Source organism: Mus pahari, chromosome 10, assembly GCF_900095145.1.
Source record: "Mus pahari chromosome 10, PAHARI_EIJ_v1.1, whole genome shotgun sequence".
Classification (NCBI taxonomy): Eukaryota; Metazoa; Chordata; class Mammalia; order Rodentia; family Muridae; genus Mus; species Mus pahari.
Genome location: NC_034599.1, coordinates 54,959,675 through 54,984,369, shown reverse-complemented (window position 1 = coordinate 54,984,369; position 24,695 = coordinate 54,959,675). Strand labels below are relative to the sequence as shown.

The 24,695-nt window shown below is 45.4% G+C and overlaps 1 protein-coding gene across 3 annotated transcripts in view; it reads left to right on the top strand.

Moving 5' to 3' along the window:
• Thsd4 (thrombospondin type 1 domain containing 4) overlaps window positions 1-24,695 on the top strand; it is a 560,327-nt gene that overhangs the window by 454,513 nt on the left and 81,119 nt on the right. For all 3 annotated transcript variants that reach the window (XM_029543546.1, XM_029543547.1, XM_021206618.1), the window contains one exon: window positions 23,492-23,696. In XM_029543546.1, the coding sequence (XP_029399406.1) occupies window positions 23,492-23,696 (205 nt within the window). The remainder of the gene's footprint in view (window positions 1-23,491; window positions 23,697-24,695) is intronic.

Here is a 24,695-nt window from a genome sequence, read left to right as displayed (position 1 = left end):
ACACACACACACACACACACACACACACACAGTGGGCATCTTGCAACAGCCCACTGTTTTCCTCTGTAACGTTTAAGATTCATCCTTAAGAGAGAAGCCAAGCAATAGGACACTTGGGTTTCTAGGTTTCCAACCACCCAGGACCCTGAGCTACAGATGTGTGACCACTTCACACTGTTATTTCTACAGTCACAGGGAGATGGCATGTTTAACTTCTGGGCTCAGGACTTATTAACTGAAATAGCTTAGGAAAATGAGCCTCTTGACCTCACTGGGCCTCAGTTTCCCCATCTGCCAAGTGAATAATCATCAGACCTGCCTCCGAGGATAGGATAACCCAGCAAGCACGGGGGGGGGGGGGCGCTCCAGGGACATCGGCTCCTATTGCGAGCTATTCTTGGGCACCAACACGTGGGCTCAAGAAGTCCGGCTCTGTATTCCAAAGAAATGTTTTCTGAATGGCTGCCTCCCCTTCCTGCCTCTGTTGGCATTGCCAGAGCTCTGGGCCACCTTCCTGTAATGTATACCTTTCTCTGCCACTCAACTGACCTTTATCTAGGTGTTTCTAGAGTCGTTGTCTACTCAAGACCATTGCCTGAGGCTTTCTGCAACCAGCAGGCTAAAATCCAAATGCCATACAGTCAGAATATAATCCTTAGGCAACGCTGTGGTCCCCCAGCATGCTGGAATTGTTAGCTGTGGTTCCCATGACCAAAGAGAGCTGACTGGCTCTCCATGCCTGGGTTCTGAATGCCTGTCTGTTTTCAAGCCACTCTCAGTGTTGGTCAAATGAAGTTCCCTGTCCACAGTTTATGTGTTTTGGACCAAAATGATGCACTTTTTCCCTCTGTTATGTTTTAAACACAACGTTTAGGTTTTCCCAGTGAGCTCTAGGCGTGGTTTGGATGCATTGCCTGGTCATGATTAATTTCTCTCTGGCATCTCATGTCGGACCTTGTTTATTTACACTAACAAGACAACTTCACAAGCAGCTTCCACGTGAGTTTTTTTTTTTCCTGGAAATACATATGATGAAGGCTAGCTTGTGAGTGAGGGGAAGTTGAAATCAAGGCTCTTCCTGCTCTTGTCTGAGCCTGTCCCTGCCACAAGCCCACAAACAACAACAAGTTGTGTGTGAGGCCATTGTCCTGTCCAGGTGCTCTATTCAGGTCTCCACAGTTTGACATCAGTCTTGAAGCTTGCCTTATATCTGAAAGTGATGTTGGGATAGGGAAGAAAAAGAAAGAGAGGTAAAGGACAGACGGTTTCAAGGAGGCCGCTCAGGTGGGAAAGCGCCTAGTAAGCAAGCATGAGGACCTGGGTTCAAATCCAACCTAAAAGCTGAGCAAGGTAGACCTACTACACTGGAGGGGTGGGTTAGTGTGGAGGGGACAAAGACAAACAAATGCTTGGAGCCCACTGACCACTCAGCCTGACCAAATCAATGAGCTGCAGGTACCGTGGGAGACCCTGTCCAAGATGAGGAGCAACCCAAGAGGATACCTGACAGTGACTTCCAGGACAAACACATGGGCCCACACCCTCAAGAGCACATACACACACAGAGACATGTGCACATTAGCACATGTGTGCACACACACAGACAAATGGCATCAAAATCAAACTCTTAAGGACATCTGGGTCTCGGTAAGCCTACAGCAGGCAAATGCTCCCAGAAATATTTTCCTGGTGACTCTGAAAGTTAGACTCTTTAAATCTTGACCTTTGTCACTGCTGTCTCTTGGGCACCAATGACCGTCCTTACCTTGGAGAGAGACCCCACTGAAGGTAGAGTCAGATCTGAATAGAACACACAGGGCCTCGCCTCAGACAGCTGTGGTGGTTTGAATGATAACGCTGAAAGAAGTGTGTCCGGGGGGGGGTAGATTTTGAGGTTCAAGACTCAGGCCATTTTAAATGTGTTCCCTCTGCCTCCTGCTTACAGTTCAAGATGTGAGCTCTCAGCTCCTGCTGCCCTCATGTCCTTGGTCCTCCATCACGGACTCTAATCCTCTAGAATCCTAAGCCTAATGAAGCACTTTGTTTTATAAGCTGCCTTGGTCATGGTCTTTTATCACAGTGGGAGAAAATTAACTAATACAACAGTCTTTTATAAAAGCTATTTTAAATGCACTTTATTTTAATTAACATGTTGCAATTGTCACCATGTATAGAGTGTAGTGTGACATCAAAATACATGCCTTTAAGACGAAGACTCTTGTCTTATCTGTCACCTCTGGCGGGCATCATTTCTGCATAGTGGGAACATTAGAAACATCTCTTCTCTTCCCTTCCCTTCCCCTCCCTTCCTTTCCCTTCCCCTCCCTCCCTCCCTCCCTCCCTCCCTCCCTCCCCTCCCTCCTCCCCCTCCTAGCTACATTATGGTAATGGTAGTTATCCTACCATGCTGCAGAACAAGTTGTCCTTCTCAGAGCTGGAGCAATGGCTCAGTGGTTAAGAGCACTTGCTACTCTTGCGTAAGACCCAAGTTCCTTTCCGAGCACCCGCACTGGAAAGCTCATAACTGCCGTAATTCCAGCCCCAGGGATGCCTCTGCAAACCTCTGCAGGGATTTCATTCGCATGTACAAACCTACTTACAGACACATATGCACATAATTAAAAATAAAGTATTTTTGAAAAAGAAATTGACCTGCCCATCCAATTACATCTGTGCATATATTTTCCATCCTTTTTCCAACCTCTCTTTCACCCCAGTTCTCCCCATCCAGGATCTGGTAGCTACTCTTCTATTCGTTCTTCCTCTGAGATTAGTTTTAGTCTCTACGATTAAGTGAGAGCATGCGGCATTTGTCAGCAGTTTCTTTTGAGAGCACAAGTTCTGATTCCTTGGCCATAGAGCTTACAGGTTATTGTATAGCCATCTTCTCCCTGGAGCTGTTTCTCAGTGGGTTCTAATAAGCAATGCTCAGAAACTGGTGCTGAAATGGATGTGATGTGTCTGCTAGTCTTTATGTGTGTGCGCACGTGCGAGTGTATGTATGTGAGTGTGTGTGTGTCTGTATGTGTGTGGTGTGTGGTATGTGTGTATGTGTGTAGTGTATGGTGTGTGTTACATCTATGAGTTTATGTGTGGTGTGGTTTATGGTATGTGGTGCATATGTGTGTTTGTGTGTGTAGTGCATGGTGCATGTGGTGCATGGTGTGTGTTGCGTGTATGTGCATGTGCGTATGGTGTAAAATGTTCATGCATTTTTACATGTCTTCCCCAATTACTTCCTAACTTATCTTTTTGAGACAGGGTCTGTCTGTCACTGCATCAGGAACATACTGACTGGCTGAAGTGAGTGGCCAGCAAGCTTCAGGGACTTACCCATCTCTGCCTCTTCTGTGCAAGGACTGCAGAGACGTGTGGCCAAGCCTGGCTTTTTTATGTGGGTTCTGGAGATCTGAACTCAGGTCTTCATGCTAGCTTTCCAGGCACTTGACCCAATAAGCCATCTCCTAAGTCCTTGGACAAGTGATATTCTTACATCTCCATGTGATTTGAAAAGGATCCTACTCAAAATCTCAGACCAGAGACCCTGATCAGAGGGGGGACTTAGGAACAAACATCCTTACTGATGGGACAGACAGGAACAAATGGGGAAAGGGCATATCAAAACTATACACTAAAACTCACTTCAGAGCTCAGAGGCGGAGAGTCTTTGAGGAGAAGGCTAATAACCGCCATGCCTAGGGAAGGAACAGGGTTGGAGCAAGCGCCGTCCCATGTAAGCTGGGGCATCCCCTGGGTGGGGTCTCTCGTAGACACCCTGTCCACTGTACTTGAGTCACTTCATTTTTTTTTTCTCTTCTGAGTAGCTGCTCTTTAAGGGCCTCGCCACACCACCACAAATGAAAACCATCCTAAGGGCTGTCTGCTGGGCTGGGCTTTGCTCGCCATTGTTTGCGCACAAAAGCCCGGTCCCATTAAGATGGCCAGCTACTTCCTGCCATCTCATGGCCTTGTGCTCGAAAGCATTCAATGCTATTTAAAGTCCCCTTTTTACAAAAATATGCCTTGGTCACATTTGTGTACAGCCCATTAATTAAGGCCAGATTTGAAGCTCTCTGAACTGTCACTTCTATTAGTGGACTGCGGGAAATAGAGAACTTCATTTTTCCAAGAGATAATTTGGATGTGGGAGAAAAGCCAAGAGGTCCTTGAATCCCCATAGCACTTACCTTGACTTCCAGGCCTATTATGAAAAAGCTTCTTAGATAGAAAGGGACAAAAAGACTCTTTCATGGAAGCTATCAACATTTTCTGCCAAACAGGAGATTTATTGGGTGAGAATATGGACAGACGGGGACACACACACACACACACACACAGAGAGAGAGAGAGAGAGAGAGAGAGAGAGAGAGAGAGAGAGAGAGAGACTGACTGACCTTGTCTGGAGCACCTTGGAAAGTGAAAACCAACCTTGAAGATAACAGCTTAGTTTACAAACATACTCAACTAGGAAGCATAAGAATTGAGTGTATTTTCTCTTGTCTTTCTCTAAGGTTGCTTGACTGGAAAACATGGACTAGTTATTAATTAGTTAATAGCAAGTTAATGGGATACCTGCATCACATCCCTTGGCTCAGCGATCACATGGGTCAGAGATGACCAAGGAGGGGAGGAAGAGAGGTTGAAAGAGCCAGCCGCAGGGGATGACTGTAGTGACATGGTTTCCTGGTTTCACTGTTACAGAGTAGTCACACACATGAACTGACAGGGGCTGTGACCAGGGAACATCCCAGCACAGGAGGGGAGGGTGGTGGGAAGCCTCATTCCTAGCTAAAGAACTACTGCAGATGTGTGACTGCCGAGAGACACTGCTGCGAGTCAGTTCTCCAGGGCTGCGGCCCTGCGAGGCTCCCCGTGCGTGCTCCCGCAGGCGGTCCTACACCCGTGCATACTGGCAACGTGACATGGACTCTGTGGATTTAAAGCAAACCTAAATTTAAAAAGACCTAGCGTATGAAATCAGGGAACAGAAAGGATTGAGGAGTTAGGGAAGGAATTAGAGGGGAGGGAACGGGGTACGGGCTTGATCAAAACACATTACATGCATGGGTGAAGCTCCCAATCAGTAAAAAGAGCATCCGAACTCATGCTATGCAAAGATTGCATAAAATTATTATATATGTTCTTCCCCAGAATGCTATGGGTATCGTATGGGAAATACTGATATGGCCAATAATCACAGCCTTAAGACTAAGGGAACTCATGCTTACTGGAGTTTATACTTTCACATTTTAAATGTCAGCACTTTATGAATTTTCACATTTGATTCTTGAAAACCTATGAAGTAGGTACTAATATGTGCCCATTTTAAAGATTTCTAAGTTTTTATTTTAATTCCTTATATGGGTGGGGGAGGGGTGGGACCTATGTAAACCAGTGCAGGTGCTGCAGAGGCCAGAAGAGGGCACTGGATCCCCTAAAGTGGGAGTTGCATGCACTTGTGAGCTACATGTCATGGATGCTGTGAACCACTTAGGTGCTCTGCAAGAGCAATATGTACTCTGGACCACTGAACCATCTCCTTAGCCCTTATATACCCATTTTATAGATGAGAAAATGGAGGCTTAGCCTGCTTGACCATTTTCCCAAGGTCACAGATCTCATAGCTGGGGTCAGTGCTCCCATTTCAGTAGGTCTGTGTCATGTGAGGTTCCTGGTACTCGGTGGTGCCTCATCCTGACAGAGCAGGAAGCTTTCAGGCTATGGAGACAGGCCAGCACTTCATCATGATGTTTTTGTGTCGTGTGACTTCCAACAAACCACTTTACTTGTTTTCAACATCAGTTCTTTAACTGAAATAGGAAAAAGAATAGTTGCCTTGTAGGTTCTTGTAAAGATTGGATGAAATGTCAGTAGGAAAGTAATCAAATTTATCCACTGTGTCCCACTCCACTGTTGATTTGTACTTTGATTAACAATGTCTTCCATTATTAATTATAATTATTATTATTATACCCATTTGCAATATAAGGATCTAAGCTCACATCTCTTCACTCTTTCTTTATCTTTTTTTATTAGATATTTTCTTTATTTACATTTCAAATGTTATCCCCTTTCCTGGTTTCCCCTCCAAAAAACCCCTATCCCCTCCCACCCCCCACCACTCCTGCTTCCTGGCCCTGGCATTTCCCTACACTGGGGCATAGAGCCTTCACAGGACCAAGGACTTCTCCCATTGATGACTGACTAGGCCATCCTCTGCTACATATGCAGCTAGAGCAATGAATCCCTCCATGTGTTTTCTTTGGTTGGTTGTTTAGTCCCTGGGAGCTCTGGGAGTACTGGTTAATGCATATTGTTGTTCCTCGCATGGGGCTGCAAACCCCTTCAGCTCCTTGGGTCCTTTCTCTAGCTCCTCCCTGTGCTCAATCCAATGGATGGCTGTGACCATCCACCTCTGTATTTGTCAGGCACTGGCAGAGCCTCTCAGGAGACAGCTATCGGTTCCTGTCAGCAAGCACTTGTTGGCATCCACAATAGTGTCTGGGTTTGGTGACTGTATATGGGATGGATCCCCAGTTGGGGCAGTCTCTGGATGGTCTTTCCTTCAGTCTCTGCTCCAAACTTTGTCTCTGTAACTCCTCCCATGGGTATTTTGTTCCCCCTTCTAAGAAGGACAGAAGTATCCATACTTTGGTCTTCCTTCTTCTTGACCTTCATGTGGTTTGAGAATTGTATCTTGTGTATTCCAAGCTTCTGGGCTAATATCCACTTATCAGTGAGTGCACACTATGTGTGTTCTTTTGTTACTGGGTTACCTCACTCAGGATGATATTTTTTGGTTCCATCCATTTGCCTAAGAATTTCATAAATTCATTGTTTTTAATAGCTGAGTAGTACTCCATTGTGTAAATGTACCACATTTTCTGTATCCATTCCTCTGTTGAGGGACATCTGGGTTCTTTCCAGCTTCTGGCTATTATAAATAAGGCTGCTATGAACACAATGGAACATGTGTCCTTACTACATGTTGGAGTATCTTTTGGGTATATGCCCAGGAGTGGTATTGCTGGGTCCTCAGGTAGTACTATGTCCAATTTTCTGAGGAGCCACCAGACTGATTTCCCGAGTGGTTGTACCAGCTTGCAATCCCACTAGCAATGGAGGAGTGTTCCTCTTTTTCCACATCCTCACCAGCATCTGCTGTCACCTGAGTTTAGCCATTCTAACTGACATCTCTTCATTCTTGAAATGAGACATTCTATGAATCAGGTGCAAGTTAAGTTGTAGCCAGAAGAATTGTACTTAATTCAAGAATTATTACTACCTAATGTGTGCTCGTTCTGAAAGGAAGGCAGAGTCAAATCCCATGTGTCCATTTCTGAAGAGAAGGAATTACAATGGGCTGGGGATCGTGCCAGACTTTAAGTATATTAAACAACTTATTATTGAATGAAGTTGTAAAACAACAAAAATATGGTCTCAGGCTAGAGAGGTGGCTGTCAGTGAAGTGTTTGTCACTCAAGCCTGAGGACCTGTGTTCAAGTCCCCAGAACCCATGTAAAAGCTGGACATGGTACATATGAGGGGCCAGGGATAAAAACAAAGGGGCCCCTCCCTGACCAACCAGTTCCAGGTTAATTAAGACCTTGTCTCAGAAAATAAGGTGGAGAGTGATAAAATCATCTGATGACGACCTCTGGTTCGTACTCACATGTGCGCGCACACACACACACACACACACACACACACACACACGGACACACATATATCACGTAGGCACATACCCAAAGAGAAGCTTTGCATAGTTGTGACTTACAGGCTATGACTGCTGTTCTCATCCCTCAGTTCTTGTGTGTGATAGTGTGGAGATGGGGTGTGGTGCTACGGTGATGGGGTTATGGTGGTGTAGTGATGGGGATTCCGTGGTGTGCTGAGGAGGAACATACATGTGTGCTGCAGGATGTCAGGTGTCTCTGCCTTATTGGCTTCAGACAGCATCTGACACTGACCTGGAAGCTCGCTGTTCTGGCAAAGCTGGGCCAGCCCTAGAGCACTCAGGATCTGCCCATGTCAGCCCACAGTGCTGGGGAGTTAGGGGCGGCATTGACTATGAACAAAATACATTACAGGAAATTCTCCAAGACGTAATAAAAAAAAAAATATCATCTTAAAAGAAAACAGAGTGAATTACCTGATGAAATAGAACACATCCAAAGGACCGTGAAGACCCAGTCTACTGGATTCACACTAGCTGGGGGTGGGGTCTGCATTCGACTCTTTTGTTGCAACAGAAGCATTTAGAAAGTTTTCCCATGCAGGGCTGCAGGCAGCACGTGTGCAGCTGAGAAGATACAGTCCAAAGCCTGGTGCTTCCTGGTGATGGTGAGGTGGTGACCCCTGCGCTTCAATCCAAGCCCTTCTAGCTCCTCACACCCTGGGGCTGCGTAGGCTGCAGGCATTCTGGCACCAGGCTGCCTCCTACCTGTTCCCCACAGTCTTCCCTATTCTGATCCCTTCACTGGTCCTGCCTCTTTGGGTTCCACCTTCTCTCTCTGCAGCTGCCATTTGGGATTCAGATCAGGGCTTTTGGTTGTGACCTCAGCTGCCCTCCCCTTCTAAATCTGTAGTAATAGTTTCACCCATCTTCATGGTAGTAAATACCCATCCTTCTTTCTACTGTTTTACTGTGTGCCCATGAGCACCCCTAGTGACCTCTCTGCATAGTGAGGGCAGCCTTGCCAACAGCTCAAAGTGGCCAGAGACATCACGTTGGTTCTCCAGGAGAAGTGCTTCTCCCTTTGTCCTTCTGTACTGCCTGCATGTTTTAAAGTCTTTAAAGTACTTACTCGAAGTCCATTCTCTAGCTGACTGGCGGTCCAAGGCAGCCACTGTTTAAGTTGGGAATGGATAAAAGTTGTTTGCATCTCTTTGAATTTGCTATGCTTGCTTTCACTTGACTTTAAATAAAGAATAATAACATTGAATTCCTCCCATGTGCTTTTTACAAGCAAAGGGAGACCCATTCCTATCAGAAAACTAACTCAGAAAATTTAGAATATACATTTATTAATTACTGCCACTAGTTAGTATGTCTTAGCACCTTAACAAAGCCTTCGTTGTCATGCATTGAAGACAATGGATCATTCTCAAAAGGTCTGCATTTGCAGAGTTATACACACCTGGGGTGAAATGGTCCTGAAGCTGCTGCAGCCTCAGGCATTAGCTTCTCCCCATCTGGAATCAGGGACCTAAGTGTATGCGTAATAGCTACGAGGAAATGATCCGCTTGTTTAAGTGACAGGTGACATCAGGAAGTCTTCTGAGCCCATGGAATGACATGCTGACAGCAGCACCTTGGAAAGATAAATCTCACATGCACATGTAGAATGGATTACCTCAAACCGTGAGGCTATGCCTTGCTGCTGCATCCACATCTGGGGACATGATTTAAACGCTCATAAATATGGTTAGGATTTTAAGGAAGGGACTGGAGAAAATTAAGAATGTCGAGGTTCCATCAAGGAAGGTGAAGGATCAGTATCCAACTGGTTAACATGTCCCAGATATTGGTTGTCATAAGTTCGTATCCTTGGTGTGGTCACTGGGAAGCACACACAGGCAGGTGTCATATCTGCCATTACCCTATCATTTGGGTTAGAGTTACCAAAGAAAGGAAGTACTCTGCCAGCGTGAGCCTTATTCATCTGGCTGCCACCTGCATTGTTGTTATGGAACACATTGACTTTGACAGATAGCCCTGTTCTTAGCCATCCTTCGAAAGATGTATAAAAGAGCCTTCATGTTTAAATATTTTAGCCAAATGCCTTCCTTCTGAGAATGTATGAAGTGCAATGTCTTTATTACCTAGTGAAATAAATATTCGTATTGGATGTGTATATGGTTAGAAGAGAGAATAAGGAGGAGTTATCTCTAATTCCATGGTGACTATCAGAGCCTGAAAGAGTAGGTGCTCAGAGCAGGCCATAACATCTCCCAAGAAACCTGGTGTTTTCCCTTAAGTCATAAATACTAACTGAAAGTTTCCATCCCCAGAAAGACAAGTGTGGAAACCAGCCATGATTTCAGTGAGAACTCTGGGACCTATGAAATTCAGCATAGGAAGGAAGGGTTTGTGTGACACTCATCCCACCGCAAGAGTGATGGGTACAACAGAAGTTTTCACAGGAGCTATAAAATGGGGAAGCTGTAGAAGAGGCTATGTTATAGTCAGTCCTTGTGTGAGGGGTGGCCTTAGGCTGGGAGCTGAGCCTATGTGGAAGGGTCTTAGGGAGAACTAGAAAATAGTCCAAGAAATATAAACAAGCATGTGTGCCTCTTGTGCAACTGGCAAACAGGGGAAGAGGAATTTCCCCTGCCCTAAGGACTGTCCAACCAGCAGAGAAGGAGCCCAGGCTCCTGAGCCAGAAGACCCTTCGTTGCACCTCACAGCCACCTCCCCTGTGTGACCTCTGACATAAAACCACTCTGGACTTCACCACATGTAAGAAGAATGATTTCTACCTCTCAAAATTCTTGAGACTCCTAAAGGATGGTATGTGAGATTTTGAGGTGCATAATTTTTGATTATGGGGGCGGGGTGCTCCAGTCAAGAACTGTCACATATATTCCTACGGCTTCCTAGCATTGGATTTTCCAAGGGATGCTTGAATCCATGTTTGTATCTACAGTTCATCCAAAGGCTGTGGTCCAGCAGGCCTGCGTCCCAGGCTCCCCGGGACTATCTTCCCTCGCTGTTCCTAAGTCAGCACGGTCTCTGTTTTCTAACAGACTTTATTCTAGATGGCCTCCCAGAGAAATCGCGAATTTCACACTTAAAAGCATATTTTGAAAAACAGAAATAAATGCTAGGGAGATGTCTTCACTGGCCAAGTGCCTGGCATGAGTTCAGACCCTTAGCACCAACAATAAAAACTAGGCGTGGTGGTGTAGGTTGGTAACCCCGCACAGGAGAGGCAGAAACGGGAGGATCCCTTGGAGCTTGCTGCCAACTGCTGGGCTCCAGATACAGAAAGAGCCAGTCTCAGCAGACAAGGCAAAGGGGCTAGAGTAGGGTTCAGTAGTTAAGGACACTGGTTGCTCTTCTAGACGATCTGGGTTCAATTCCCAGCACCCATATGGTGGCTCACAACCATCTGTAACTCCCAATCCAGGATACTGACACTCTCTTCCAGCCCCTGTTAGCTACTCACACATGGTGAACAGACAGACAGACAGACAGACATGCAGGCAAATCACCCAGCTACAAAAAAATAAAAATTAATTTTTAAAAAAAATGTAAGACAGAGAAAGATGAAGGAAGACATTCAACATCTGGGCCCCACTTGCATACCCTCACATGTACACATGAACCAGCGTGCAGACATGCACACACATACATATAAAAAGCAAAGTTGTAAGAAATCTTTCTGAAGGGAAGATTGCATAATTAAAGTATAATCTAAAAAAAAAATAGCAGAAGTAATTTAAAAACAAAACAATCTCCAGAAGTCTTGTTGACCATTATCCCAGAACATTATCAAACTGTAAATCGATCCCTGTGATTACAACTGTGCTGTCACTCTAGCCAAACACCCCACCCGAGAACCATGTGTGAACAGAAGTGAGATTTCAGGGGACTGTTCGAGCAGACAAGCCCTCCTTCAGGTGCAGAGGTGTGTGTGTGCCTTGTGTGGGGTAAAGCAGCCGGGTTCCAGGTAAACAGAGTACTGAGAGAACCGTGGGGGGCCTCGAAAGCATAGGGCAGACCCACATGCCCTCTCCTTAGCCCCTTTCCCATGCTAGTTCTGGACAAGCTACCTTCACCTGCCTGGTCTGCTAAGCCTCACAGGAGGTCTGTGAATTCTCCTCCAGTGCTGTCATTTTACAGGTGGCAATGTCACCCTTGGGTGGCTGTGTGATATTTTGAGAATGTTCTTAGGCATGTAGCCAAGGATCTAGAGAAAGACTCTCCAAAGTACAGGCCCACGGAGGAGACTCCTTCAGGTTAAGAAATTAGAGAGGGGATAGGACTTAAAGCCCAAAATCTTAAGGCAGGTAGATAGGTACGAAGAAGGAGGACACCGTGGTGTCGTGAGAAGGAGGCTGTAGGCAGGAAGCCCTCACCCAGCCAACTTGGAGAAGTCCCTTCACTTCCTGGGGCTTGGTTTCTTGTAGAGAAGGAGGCTGAATCCAGATCTGTCAGTGCTTTTGAGGACCTGGCTTCTCAGGAGGGTGAGATTTCAAACATGTCCTCTCTCCACCTTTGCCCCTATTATAACTATCACAGCCAGAAGGAAGCTTTCCAAAGGCATTTTGTTTTTCATTTGAAACCAAAGAGTGATCATGTTGTGTTGTCTTAGTTTTGACTGGATAGAAACTTGGTTGTCATTTAGAGGGCCAGGATGCAACTTGAGTAAAGTGTGTCCAGTAAACAGAAAGTGACCTAACAGGTCAAATGATCCCAGACGGCAGCAGGAGAAACCTGTGAGAAATCACAAACCTCCTTACACCCTGCTTATTGACCTGAAAATGCATAGAGCAAGTTGGTCTACTAAGCTGATGGCAGATGTGACCAGCGGGAGGTGCCTGCTCTGTTCACTAGCGCATGGGCAACCCGAGCAAGTTCCAAAATCGTCTGAGAGCTGGGCCTCACTAGAGTTGGTTGCTGTGAGAATTCAACATCATGAGGGAAACACTCCCCGAAGCACTTCAGGAATATAGATGCTGTCGGTAGGGAGCAACTGAAATGATTCACCACAGCTTGGATTTGTGGGATGCTTTATGCTTAACAAGCTCCTATTATAATAGTCATTTGGTTTCTCTTCATTCTCTCAGAACCTCCATATAGCAAGCAAAATGGTATGAGGAACAAGAGAACAAGAGAACATGCCCTTGGAGCCAGTGAGCAACTTGCCCAAGCCTTTTCACTGAGCATGGGGTACAGCTGAAAAATCCACTTTTTTGGTCCAGAAAGTTCTGGGTTATTTCATTTGCCCTTTGGCTATTCCCCAGTGACAAGAAACAACCACATGGAAAGTCACGAACATAGCTGACAGTTACAAGATGTGGCTTCCAGCATCCAGAAGGGATGGAGCCACTTTGGTGATTGAGCCGTCAGAGCATCAGGGAACAATCTGATCTGGGACTTAGAACACTGCCTGCGGTCTGACTCTAGTAAATCTGGCAGGTGACCCAAATCTAGTCTAGAAGTCATATTTAGCTGTCATCTTCTGTTCTTGTGAATAAAGTTTTATTGGGACAGCTTCCAGACTACAATAGCTCAACTGAGCCATGATAACAGAGACCATGTGGTCTAGCTCTGTACAAAAGATTTGCTGACTGTTGAGAAGTAGAACAACACTTTGCAGACTTGTGTGTGCTCAGACTCAGGAATCGCCTGTGGATAATGTTAAGCTATAGGTTCTGTCTGTGTCTAGGGAGGGGCCCAAGATTTCTTCTGAGCATAAAAACCACTGGTAAAACCTAGTCTGCAGTGTTACGGCTGCACATTGATTAACCCGGATCTGAAAAAGATGGAATAAGTTATTGTGTATGCAATTTTTGAGACGAGTTCTCTTGTAGCCCAGGCTCTAGCCTAACACCAGCCATGTGGCTGATAACAACCTTGAACTTCTGATCTTCCTATCTCCATCGTCTCCCTCAATAGAACCTGGTACCACCATGCCCAATTTCTACAGAACTGGAATGGAACCCAGGGCCTGATGCACACGAGGCAAGCATTCTCTCAACTCAGCTGTATCCCAGTTCTCAAAGTACACTTCTTAGTCTCGATTTCTTTTAAGAAGATTTTCATTCCAAAGCTAAAATAACAGCATTTTCAGTTGCAGAAGCAGTTTACAGGGAACAAGGCAGAGCGAGATGAGCGTGAGTGACCTCAGTGATGGATAAATAGAGAATGATCTCTGGGGTCCACACTGGACCCTGGCTATAAGGTGACTCCATCACATGACCGCCCCGACCCTACCACCGCCCGGGACTTGGATCTGAAGAGCACTGACATCCTGGCAGGTCTCTGGCTTCAGGTTTCTTCATGCCCTCATCCGCTGGTGGCCAATCTCAGTCCAATCATGTTTCCTTCAGCACACCACGCCTGTGCCCTCAGCCTCTGTTCTAAATCTATTCCCAGCATCCAGGCTCCCAGCCATTTCTGTCCATCCTAATGCAGGCTGCTGTGCGCTTCTCAGTCTCTAGGCTCCTCCATTTTCTGAGCCCAGCCTGTGTATGCCAGGCATCATTTGTAAAACTTCTTGATCCACCACTCCCAGACTACCCCAGCCAGTCCACCACTCCCAACTTACCCCAGCCAGTGCCTAATGCACCCCCAGCCAGTTCACCACTCCCAGCTTACCCCAGCCAGTCCACCAGTGCCCAATGCACCCCCAGCCAAGTCTCCCATGCCCCCAGCCCATCCCCAGGGAGCCTACCACTCCCCAGCCTGCCCACAGCCAGTCCTGGAACTCCAAGCCTTGTGTTTCAGCAGCAGCCTTTTCTCACAGCATCGCCTCTGATGCTCTCAGCCCTTCCTGGAGATCACTGGAAGTGGCATCTAAAAAGCCTCGAAATTCTCAATATCATGACGAATTTAGACAGAGTTTTAAGAATTTTCTTGTACATCCTAAAAACAAAAATCCGGACCATTCCACTCACATTTTTTAAAACATTCTATAAGAGAGTTCTAAGAGACAGAGCCATAGCTCACCATCATGGCGGAATCTTGCATATGGGATTACAATGAATATCTAGTCAACCTGAGGTGAATCCTCCTTCTCCTCTTGTGTTTCCCAGAGATCATTCCTCTAAATATTTGGCTACTACTTCTTATTCCTAAACTAGTCATTTAGGTGAGTGCCATCTCTAAGGCTTATAGGTTTCATCTTGTGGAGAACAGCGCACATTTGCATACACGTACACATGGGCATACACACACATTTGCAGATAGAATGTGCATCACAGGGGTGGCAGGAGTACAAATCGAAGTCTCCATCCTTGCCTTCTGGTCTCAGGGTCCACATAAGGCTACTAGGTGCCTCTGGTCTCAGGGTCCACATAAGGCTACTAGGTGCCTCTGGTCTCAAGGTCCATATAAGGCTACTAGGTGCCTCTGGTCTCAAGGTCCATATAAGGCTACTAGGTGCCTCTGGTTGTGTTTGGATCTGTGGTCCCAAGCTGCCTGTACTCCAGAGGGCTTGGAGATCCGGCCAGTGTCCAAGTCGCCTCCACTTGATGCAGGACTCTCAGCCCAACATACTCTTTCCCTCTTAGTTGAAAGTCTGCTTCCAGAACTCAATGCTGTAGAGTACAGGTGGTTTCTTTGCTTCTTTATTGTAGAAATCTCCCATTCTGACACCTTGTCTGCCAGGTCCCCAACCTCTGATGGACGCATCCCATCCAATGTAGGATTTTCCTAATGCCAGCCCCATTCTGAGACCCTGAGAAATTACGACACAATTTTGCTAGATTTGTCTAATGTCTTTAAACTGAATTCACTGCGTAGGTTTAAAAACTGTAGGTCCAGACAGAGGTTTCTATTCTTCTACACGATGAATGTATGGACACCTTAGTTTTGTATATTATGCTTGTCATTAATCATTCCATGTCCCCTTCCCCCACCCCATCTCAGTCCCTAGGAAGTTAAAACATGAAAGCTAAGTGCTTGGCATGTAGCTTGGGATGTCTTGCTTGCCTGACAGGTCTGTAAACACTGCTGTACTTGGTCCCTACCCAACTGTACCCCACAGGAGTGCCAACGTCCTCTTCTGGGTGAGTCCACTAGTGAGGATTTACTCTCTGATGGAACAGGATGAGCCTTGCAAATGTGACAGCCAAAGGCTTGATTAAAAGCAGTTTCCAAATTCAGGTTCTCGTGCCTCTGTGCCAAGAACTTTAATTAGCTGAGCCCATCCTCCCAGCCCATTAGATAATAACGTTTTGCACTCTATATAACAACTAAGCCAGATTAGAACAGAGCAAAGAGAACATGAGTGATTCAGGATGGGGCAATCTGGGTCAATTGAGAGGAACTCCCTGAGCCTCAATCCTGCCTCGTATGACCCTGTGCCTACCACCCCTAAAACATTCTTGAGCCACACTGAAGTACATTTTCTGTGACTTTACACTTAGACCAATGAGTGGCAGCTTTATTTTTTAAGAGACAGATTATAAATATGTTAGTCTTTGTGGACCAAACTGTCTTTTATTACTACACATAACCCCCAAACAGCCATAAACAAGAAGTAAACAAATGGGATGTTTGTGCCCAGGTTGGTCTCCATTTACAAACACAAGGCTTGGGCCTGATTTGGCCTGGAAGCTGTGGTTTGCTAACTCAGGTTAGACTCTAAGCAGGATCTGTGTCTGGTTCCTCTTCATGGCTGCCCTGCCCTCACAGCACATTGGCCCTCTATTGTGATCAGCTCAGAAAACTTGCTGAATGATCTGGAAGGTCAAGGGTACAAGCATGCCTTCGAGAACATTTTAATAATAATAATAATAATAATAATAATAATAATAATAATAATAATAACAACAACAACAACACAGAGAGAAAGAGTCCACATTTCCCAGGGAGCCTATGTGCTGTTTAACCATCTCCTTAGGTTGATCAGTAAGGATGATCCCAATGTTTCTATTATTGATAATAACACTGTGATGGGCTCTATCATCCTGAAACTGTTGGCCTCCTTTCTTATCATTTCCTTTGCCTACATTCCTAGAAGAATGCAGTGCTTGAAGCAGCATAGATTGCTAAATTGCTTTCTCAAGGAGGCGGTATTCATCTGCATTCCTCACCGTGACAGGAGAGAGAGAGCTTTATCATATGCAGAAGACTTCTTTCAACAGAATGTCAACCATAAAAGTTTTAGACTCCATATGTATTTCCACAGATTAGTTCACCATAAATACAAGAAAATTGGTGTTAGCTCCAAATCATTTTAATATTCTCCCACACTGTTGTAATAGCATGCTTCTAAAGGCTCCATGTGTCACCTCTCCAGGTCACCTAGACTGCCTGCCTGCCAGTTGAGGTTACCCCGATTTGTCTGTTCACACACAGAGAACACCTGCTTCCTATTAGGGAATTGGAAACCATGCCCACTATCTGAACGCCTGGCCCCACCCTCCCTGCCATGATGGACACAGCCTCCTCCCTATAAAATTCACTACCAAGTATGTCATCCAGATTGCTCATTTCCCCCAGGAAATCTCATTTAGGTTAATTTTTGGCACACAAATTGAGGGTAATTCTTGAGCAATTTCTCTTTTTGATGGCTTGCAACGTGTAAAATTTTCCTACAATGTGTTGCAAAAGAAACCACTGGGAAACTACTGAGAACATCTGATACTTGTCCAATCACCTTTGTGACATTGAGATGTGCCTCTTTTGAAAGGCAGTACCTGGTGAACAGAGAACTCAAGCTAGTAGTGGGGGGTGGGAAGCAGATGTTGGCTTTGGTTGTCATCAGGAGATGCTGTTTGAACAGCAAGAATGAAGAAGACATGTTAGGAGTTGTCTTGGGGGTCCCCATGCCCTCCTTTTGGCTTTTTAGCCTTTTTAAAAAATTTTCTGAATGAAGAAGAAAGTATTTCTAGTAAAGGAGTGTTATAGAAGAAGGAATGGGTCCTCTGGTTACATGGTGATGACATTTACTTAAAATTAGATGCTTTTCAGGCATAATCAAATCTATAGAAATGGTGATAACAAGCCCCAGCATTCTCTGAGAAGCTTCGACAGTACATCAAGGGTTCTAGCTCCGGTTTCCCCATCTCCTCATTCCAAAAGCCTGAAGAGATCAATACTACCGCATCTCTAGTCACAGCTCCAAGAGCACCCAGAAGCCAACTCAGCTGGCTTATGCAAAGAGTCAGGACTCATAAGCACAGAGCAAGGACAGGACCCAGGGCCCCCAGGCTCCCAGGCTCATCTTAAGCACATGATGACACTGTGCTGGAGCCTCCAAAAGAGTCTGGGAATAAGCCACCAGTTTTGAGTCATCTCCATTAGACATGAATTGATCAGCATCCTGATTCACATGCCAGAGTTCCAGCCACGGTTCCCTGATATCACAGGATAGGATTGTTTCCAGCACCTTGTAGAGAAGTAACCTGGCTGTCCTCTCACGTTAAGTTAAAGCCAAAGCCAGGTCTATGCTTCGACTCCCTTATTCCCCGTTCGGTCTTCTTCCCCTCATTCCAAACCGCTTTTCCTGCTAGATGGCAGTGTCAGTTACACTTGACAATTGCATGGCAGTGTTCTTCAGGGAAGGAGTCCTAGTTTGATCTTTCTTTCTCTGATTAAACACTCTGACCACAGTTAGGAGGGGAGTATTTTTATTTTATATTACACTTCCAGGTCTCAGTCCATTGTTGAAGGAAGTCAGGGCCAGAACTCAAGGCAAGAACCTGATGCAGAAACCACAGAAGACTGTTGCGTGTTGGTGCACTCAACAGCTTTGAGCATTGGCTCAAGCTTAACTTCTTTTGTATAGCCCAGGAGTAGCTGCTCTAGGAACAGTGATGCTCCCAGTGGGCTGGGCCCTCCTACACCTGCTAATGATCAAGAGAATCTCTCATAGACACACCCGTAGACCATCTGATCTAAGAAAGTCCACAACTGAGGTTTCTTCTCTTGGATGACTCTAGTCTAGGTCAAGTTGACAACTAAGGCTAACCAGAACAGGGAGAATCAGCTGTTCTAAAAAGGAAACATTGCACGTATTTCACAGAACCATACCCTCCAAGAAATGTATATAAATAATGGCAAAATTCAAATATAGTCTACTCTTTAGTTAGTGTATAATGCCCATGTCAGTAGTAGACATAACTTTGACAATGTATTGTGTGATGTCATCATTAGAGGAATCTGGGTAGAAGGTCAACAAAACTCTGTGTACTGTTTTTACAACTTCTTGTGAGTCAAAGTATTTCAAAGTAAATAAAAAGTGCTTACAATAAGAATTCAATGTAATAGGAAGACAAGCTAAAATATTTATTCATTTGCTACATGTAGAGTATTATGTTCAAATAGCCAGTGTGAGAGAGAGAGATCATATGATTGATCCTTCACAAGACTAGAAAAAAGGCACCTCGGTGTCACCTCTGGGCTGAGCTCTGTCCAGGATTCCTTGGTGGCATCACCTTCTCTGCACTTGGTCACTGCCACCATCCACTCCTTCAGCAAAACTGTCGTCTTCCGTATGACCACTGCTCCTTTGATGTCTAATCCTTTCATAAAGATTTTTAAAATGTGATTCTTGATTTTGAAACTTAAAACTAACAGCACAGCCTTACCAAGATATTTGGCCTCTCTGAAGTTTACAGCAATCTCGTGGACTGCGTTTAAAATAAAATGAGAAAAAAAAAATTATGTCAAGAGGAGCCATAATATAGCAAATGCTCTGAGTGTTAGACACTATGAAGTTGAAAACAAATTGGGGAGGGAAGGAGAAGATTAAAGCTTCCTTCCCCTCCTCTTGTCAGACAGTCGTGAGGTCCTGTTCATTTTGCATCTAAAAAGCACTCAGACTCCACACCCTACTTCAAGCTGGGATATTAAAGCACCCTCTAGTCTTTAAGTAGTGAATTTTCAGTTTCTAAAGGAGATTTGATCCTATCCTAGGAAAACATAAATTTTTCTGATAATTTCTTTGTGTGTCAAGTTAGCCCTGAAAATTAACCCCTTCCCAGAAGGTAAAACCTCAGTCATATTCAGCTGGGTACTGTCCCAATGACTTCCCTGATGTAGTCATCCAGTGACATCATCAATAAAAGATACATTTTCATGGTTAGATCTTGTCATGACCAATACTTCTCATCCTTTGAGTCTGAAGGTCATTCTTTTCAGTCAGACAAATTGTCCTTCATTAGATCACTTATCTTCAGCATCGCCCTGTCAGGAGACAGGTCAGCTGTCATCTAAATAAATGTTCTGTTGCCTCAGAGCTGGGAATGAAGCTCTTGAATGCATGTTGTCTGCCCAGTCCTCACTTTAGAGCTGTCTTTCCAGCTTTGTGAAGTGAGTGGCGTTTTGTGTAAGTCTATAGCAAATCCATCTCTCTAAGAGTTGAGAAGCCACTAGAATACCAGGAAGATATTCCAGTGGGATTTTTCCATGCCTTGGGGAAGGGTCACATACTCTTTTTTTGATTTCTCTTTTGAGGAGTGAACTGCAGGCACCAAGAGTCCAAGGTGAGATCTGACCAAAAGAAGAGGGGTGGGGGGGGTACCACTGTTAGCTCTTGGCATCACATGTGTAGCTACAGTCTTCACTAAAGCTTTGAGGCTGCCACTTCCGGCCCATGCTCACTACTTCCTGGTTGGTACTAAGAACAAGCAACAGTCATACACTTCCCAGTCATGAACTCCACCACGCCTCCCCTACCACGGTGAACTGTACCATTTCAAACCATGAGCCGTAATGTATCCTTCCACCCGTAAGTTGCCTCTGCCAGGCGATCTACCTCACCATTTTATATGCACGTGTTCATTGCTTTCTCTGTGCCTTTGTGTGCCTCTACTTAAGATGAGTCCAGGGTTAGCCAGAATGGACCAAAGGTCACAGAGAGGGGAAAGATCATGAGTTGTAGCGAGGGCCGATCAACTTTTCTGTCTTAGTTATATGTTGATCTGGTAAGATACCATGAGCAAGGCAACTTATGGAGTGAGCATTATGGGTTACAGTTCTTGGGGTATAAGAGCTCATGATGACAGCCAAAGCATAGCATCAGGCACAGCTGAGAGCTCCCATAGCAAGCTTTCAGTAAGATACAGAGAATCTATTGGTAATGGAACAAGCTTACTCATAATGACATTCGTGCTTCGACAAGACTATATCTCCTCATCCCCAAATAGCCAACCAGGTATCAACTGTTCAAATGCCTGAGACTGATGGGGGACATCTCATCCAGATCGCCACATTGTCCATAACCACCAATTAAGTTAGACTCTTGGCTTTGGTAGAGTCGGATCTATCTTCTTTTTAGGTTTGTTTATTTTTATTTCATGTTTGCCTATATGTCTGTATGTGAGCCACATGCTTGTGGTGTCTGTGGAGACCAGAAGAGGACATCAGATCCCCTAGAACTGAAGTTACAGATAGTTGTAAACCTCCATATAGGTGATGGGAATCAAGCCCAGGGTGTAACCACATGCTTTGTCACCCAGCCACTGTGTTTCCTGAAATAATGACTCTGAGTCTGAATTATTATGGATAAATACCTGGGCTCATAGCTTTGGTTTGCTCCCCAACTAGCTCATAACTCAATTATCCCATATATTCTAGTCTGTGAGTGCCACATGGCTGGTCACGTCTTCTTGATTCCATATGTCTGTCTCTATCAGTGGTCCAAGACGAATCCCTCCCCACCCCCACCCCTGTTCCTGTCTCTAACCCAGAATCCTCTCTCTGCCCCACAATTTGTACCTCCCTATCTCCTGCCTAAGCTAATAGACCAACATTCTTATCAGCAGGGGATGCTTTCATACATTGAACAAGAGTTTCTCTCTACACCTCTTCAAGAGCAGCCAGTGCTCTTAACCAATGGGCCATCTCTCCATCCCCAGGGTTTCTATCTTCTAGAACCCCTGATCTGATGGTGGTAGCATTTCTTGTCTCAACGTAAGGGAGAATGCAAGACAGAGAGGGTGTGGCTATCATTTTTGTGGCTTTCCTGCTAAAATGCTTGGGGCTGGGGGAACCACTTCCCTTTAAAGGGGAAGAGAGACATAGCAAGCACGGCGTTTTGAAAAGCTAATGGCATATGGGTGAACATGTTAAGGTGATGTCCTGTTATGTCAGAAATAATGTTTTACAGAGAAGCTATTTGTGGAGAGACCAGTGATTACTGATGGACTAATGTGCACTCAGGAATATGGAAACAATAAGGGGGAGCCCACGGTGCCTGTAGAAATGTCAGTCAAAGCCAACGAGCAAAAGCAAACAGCTTCTGATCTGACCCCAGCTACAGGGTTGGACCCGTAGGACCCACGTGGATAGACCCACAGTTATTTAGGGCACTCAAAAGTGAGCTTTGAATGGTCTGCTGGCCACTCCGCTTCTGCGATGCGGTCTCACGGTTGCTATTAGATTCAAAATCCAAACCAAGCTTGTGAGTCAGCGAACATATGTCTCAAGTTTTGGAATACCATTCCGATTTCATCTTCTGTAACCCCAGACCCCAGCGAATAATCCTGTAATCCCAACATTTCATCATCCAAACTACATTCGGCTTGCTTCCATCTGCCCATGGAAATGTGACAGAATTCTCTGTTCAGACATTGAGTTCCAGTTTTGAATTCAGGAAGTGGGATCATGAGCCCTGTGGAGCCAGCTTGGGCAGTGGGAGAAACATTTCAATCAAGATCATTCTGTTTTGTTCCAAAGCTTTATTTTTAATGCAAAATAAAATTTGTCTAATAGAAACATAGACAGTTGATGGGAAATAAAGAAGAAAAATTGAATAATGAAATGGGAGGGATGAGATTCAAGTTAGACAAGAGTTTCCACAAATGAGGTTGACCATATAATGACGCCTGTTATTGGAAGCCTGCCTGCCTGCCGTGCAGCCTGGTGGTGCTTTAGGCATTGCGCTTGAGGAAGGGCCTCCGAGAAACACACAAATATGCCTGTGCTTGGGTCTCCAGAACCACAGTCACCAGTGGAGACTTGGGGCCCCAGCTCTTATTTCCCATGAAATTGGGCCAGGAAACGGCACTTTGGGGGGGGGGGTGACCTTGTCACATGGTGGTAGGATCTGCAATGTAGAACAGACTCGGAGGCAAACCTCAGTTTTAAGTGAGGTATTTACTGTGGTTCCAAAGAGATTTGGGGAATTCCCAGCATGAGGCATCCATGACCCTCTGTAGGAGCTGGGTATATAAAAACAACTCCACTATCCCGATTACATAAATATTAAACCCTGCTTCCTTCCTATTCATTTTCTCCTGACCAATTACCTTGGCCAAACGAACTGTTGAGTTGATCTGTCTTGTTTACTGTGTGGCCCTCAACCTCCCCCTTGGAGGATACATTTTATGAGTAGCTGAGATGCAAAGCTCTTGCCCAGAGTAGATGCTGTGTGCATAACTGTTCAATGAAGGCATGCATGAACTTTTAAGAATGTATATGTACGTGCATGTGGGTACCTGGGCATATTATTTACATGTGCATGTGGTGACCAGCAGGTGACATGGGCTATTTCCTTCTATTCCTCTCCATGTTACTCTTTGAGTCTCTTACAGAACTGTTTCTCACTGGTTGCCTAGAGACTAGGGGACCTCAGGAGCCTTCCCGTGTTGGGACTCTAGGCATTTGCTGCCATGCTTGGATTTTTTACATGGGCTCTGGGCTCCAAACTTGTATAGCAAGCACCTCTTTGCCATCCTGAGCCATTTCCTCAGTCCTGGGAGCAAGGGAAGAAGGTTAGAAGCAGCAGATCTTCTGCCAACCCTTCTCACTCCTTCCTTCCGGATGCTCCTGATCCACGCCACTAAACCTTTTCTATCTTTTCTGCAGAGCATTGGCTGTGACGACTTCCTGGGATCTGACAAAGTCGTGGACAAGTGCGGGGTGTGTGGAGGTGATAACACTGGCTGCCAGGTGGTGTCCGGAGTGTTCAAGCATGCCCTCACCAGCCTGGGCTACCACCGGGTTGTAGAGATTCCCCAAGGAGCTACAAAAATTAACATTACAGAGATGCACAAGAGCAACAATTATTTAGGTGAGTTCACTTATCTTCTCCACACAGGCACAAGAGACCATGGGCAGTGCAGTTGATGAATCTGTTGCAGGACGCTGAGGTGAACACAGTGTGGCCAGGCATTCCAGGACATTCAGGAAGCGCCATTAGGGTCTTCCTGACCTGCCCTCTGGAATGAGGGAGTTGTGGGGGGGGGGGAGATCCTTGGAAGAACTAAATGGTTAAGGTCTATGTATTTAAATCAGGTTTTACTCCTCTCTAGAAGGATGTGGTCATGAAATGGGCAACAGACTCTTCCAAGCTGGGAGGGGCTCTTTATCAAGCAGGAGGTCTGCTAGTCTTGGGGGTTGGGGACAGGGACAGCTGCTGAGTCCTCCTGGATGGAGGCCCAGAGCAAAAGCAATCTTCACCTTCTCCCTGCTTCATCTGCCTGGGGCAGCAGACCCTGTGTGTCTTCTGAACTATAGCAGAGCCCTCAGCCATCACCTTAGCACTACCCACTCCCCTGCAGGCCAGAGCCTTCCTGGGCTTTCCTCTGGACAGCTAGGTCAGTTGGATCCCTTCCACTGTGCAGCAGTCACAAAAGTGAGCATTTACCAGTTTCTCCCTCAGATCAGCATGTGCAAATCAGTTAAGCAGATATTATGGGGGTGCCATTTCTATTTTTTGAGAAAAGTCTTGATCTATATTCTAGGCTAACCTGGAAATCATAATATAATCCAGTCTGGTTTTTCTCCTACACGCTGGAATCCTAGTCGTCAGCCACCAAGCCTGGCTTAAGGTATCATTTCTTCAAGACGTTCAGTGAGCAGAAATAGCAGAAATAGACATTTTGTTTTTCATTTTTTGTAGAACAAATAATGTGCCAGGCAATATACTTATGGCTTTTCCTGTATAAAATCCTGAAGCACTCTAAACAGCCTATAAATTACAAGCTATTCCCAGGCTTGTTTTACAAATAAAACAGACATACAGAGATCATAGAACTTGCCAAGGTCACACAGCAAGGAAGCAGCAGAG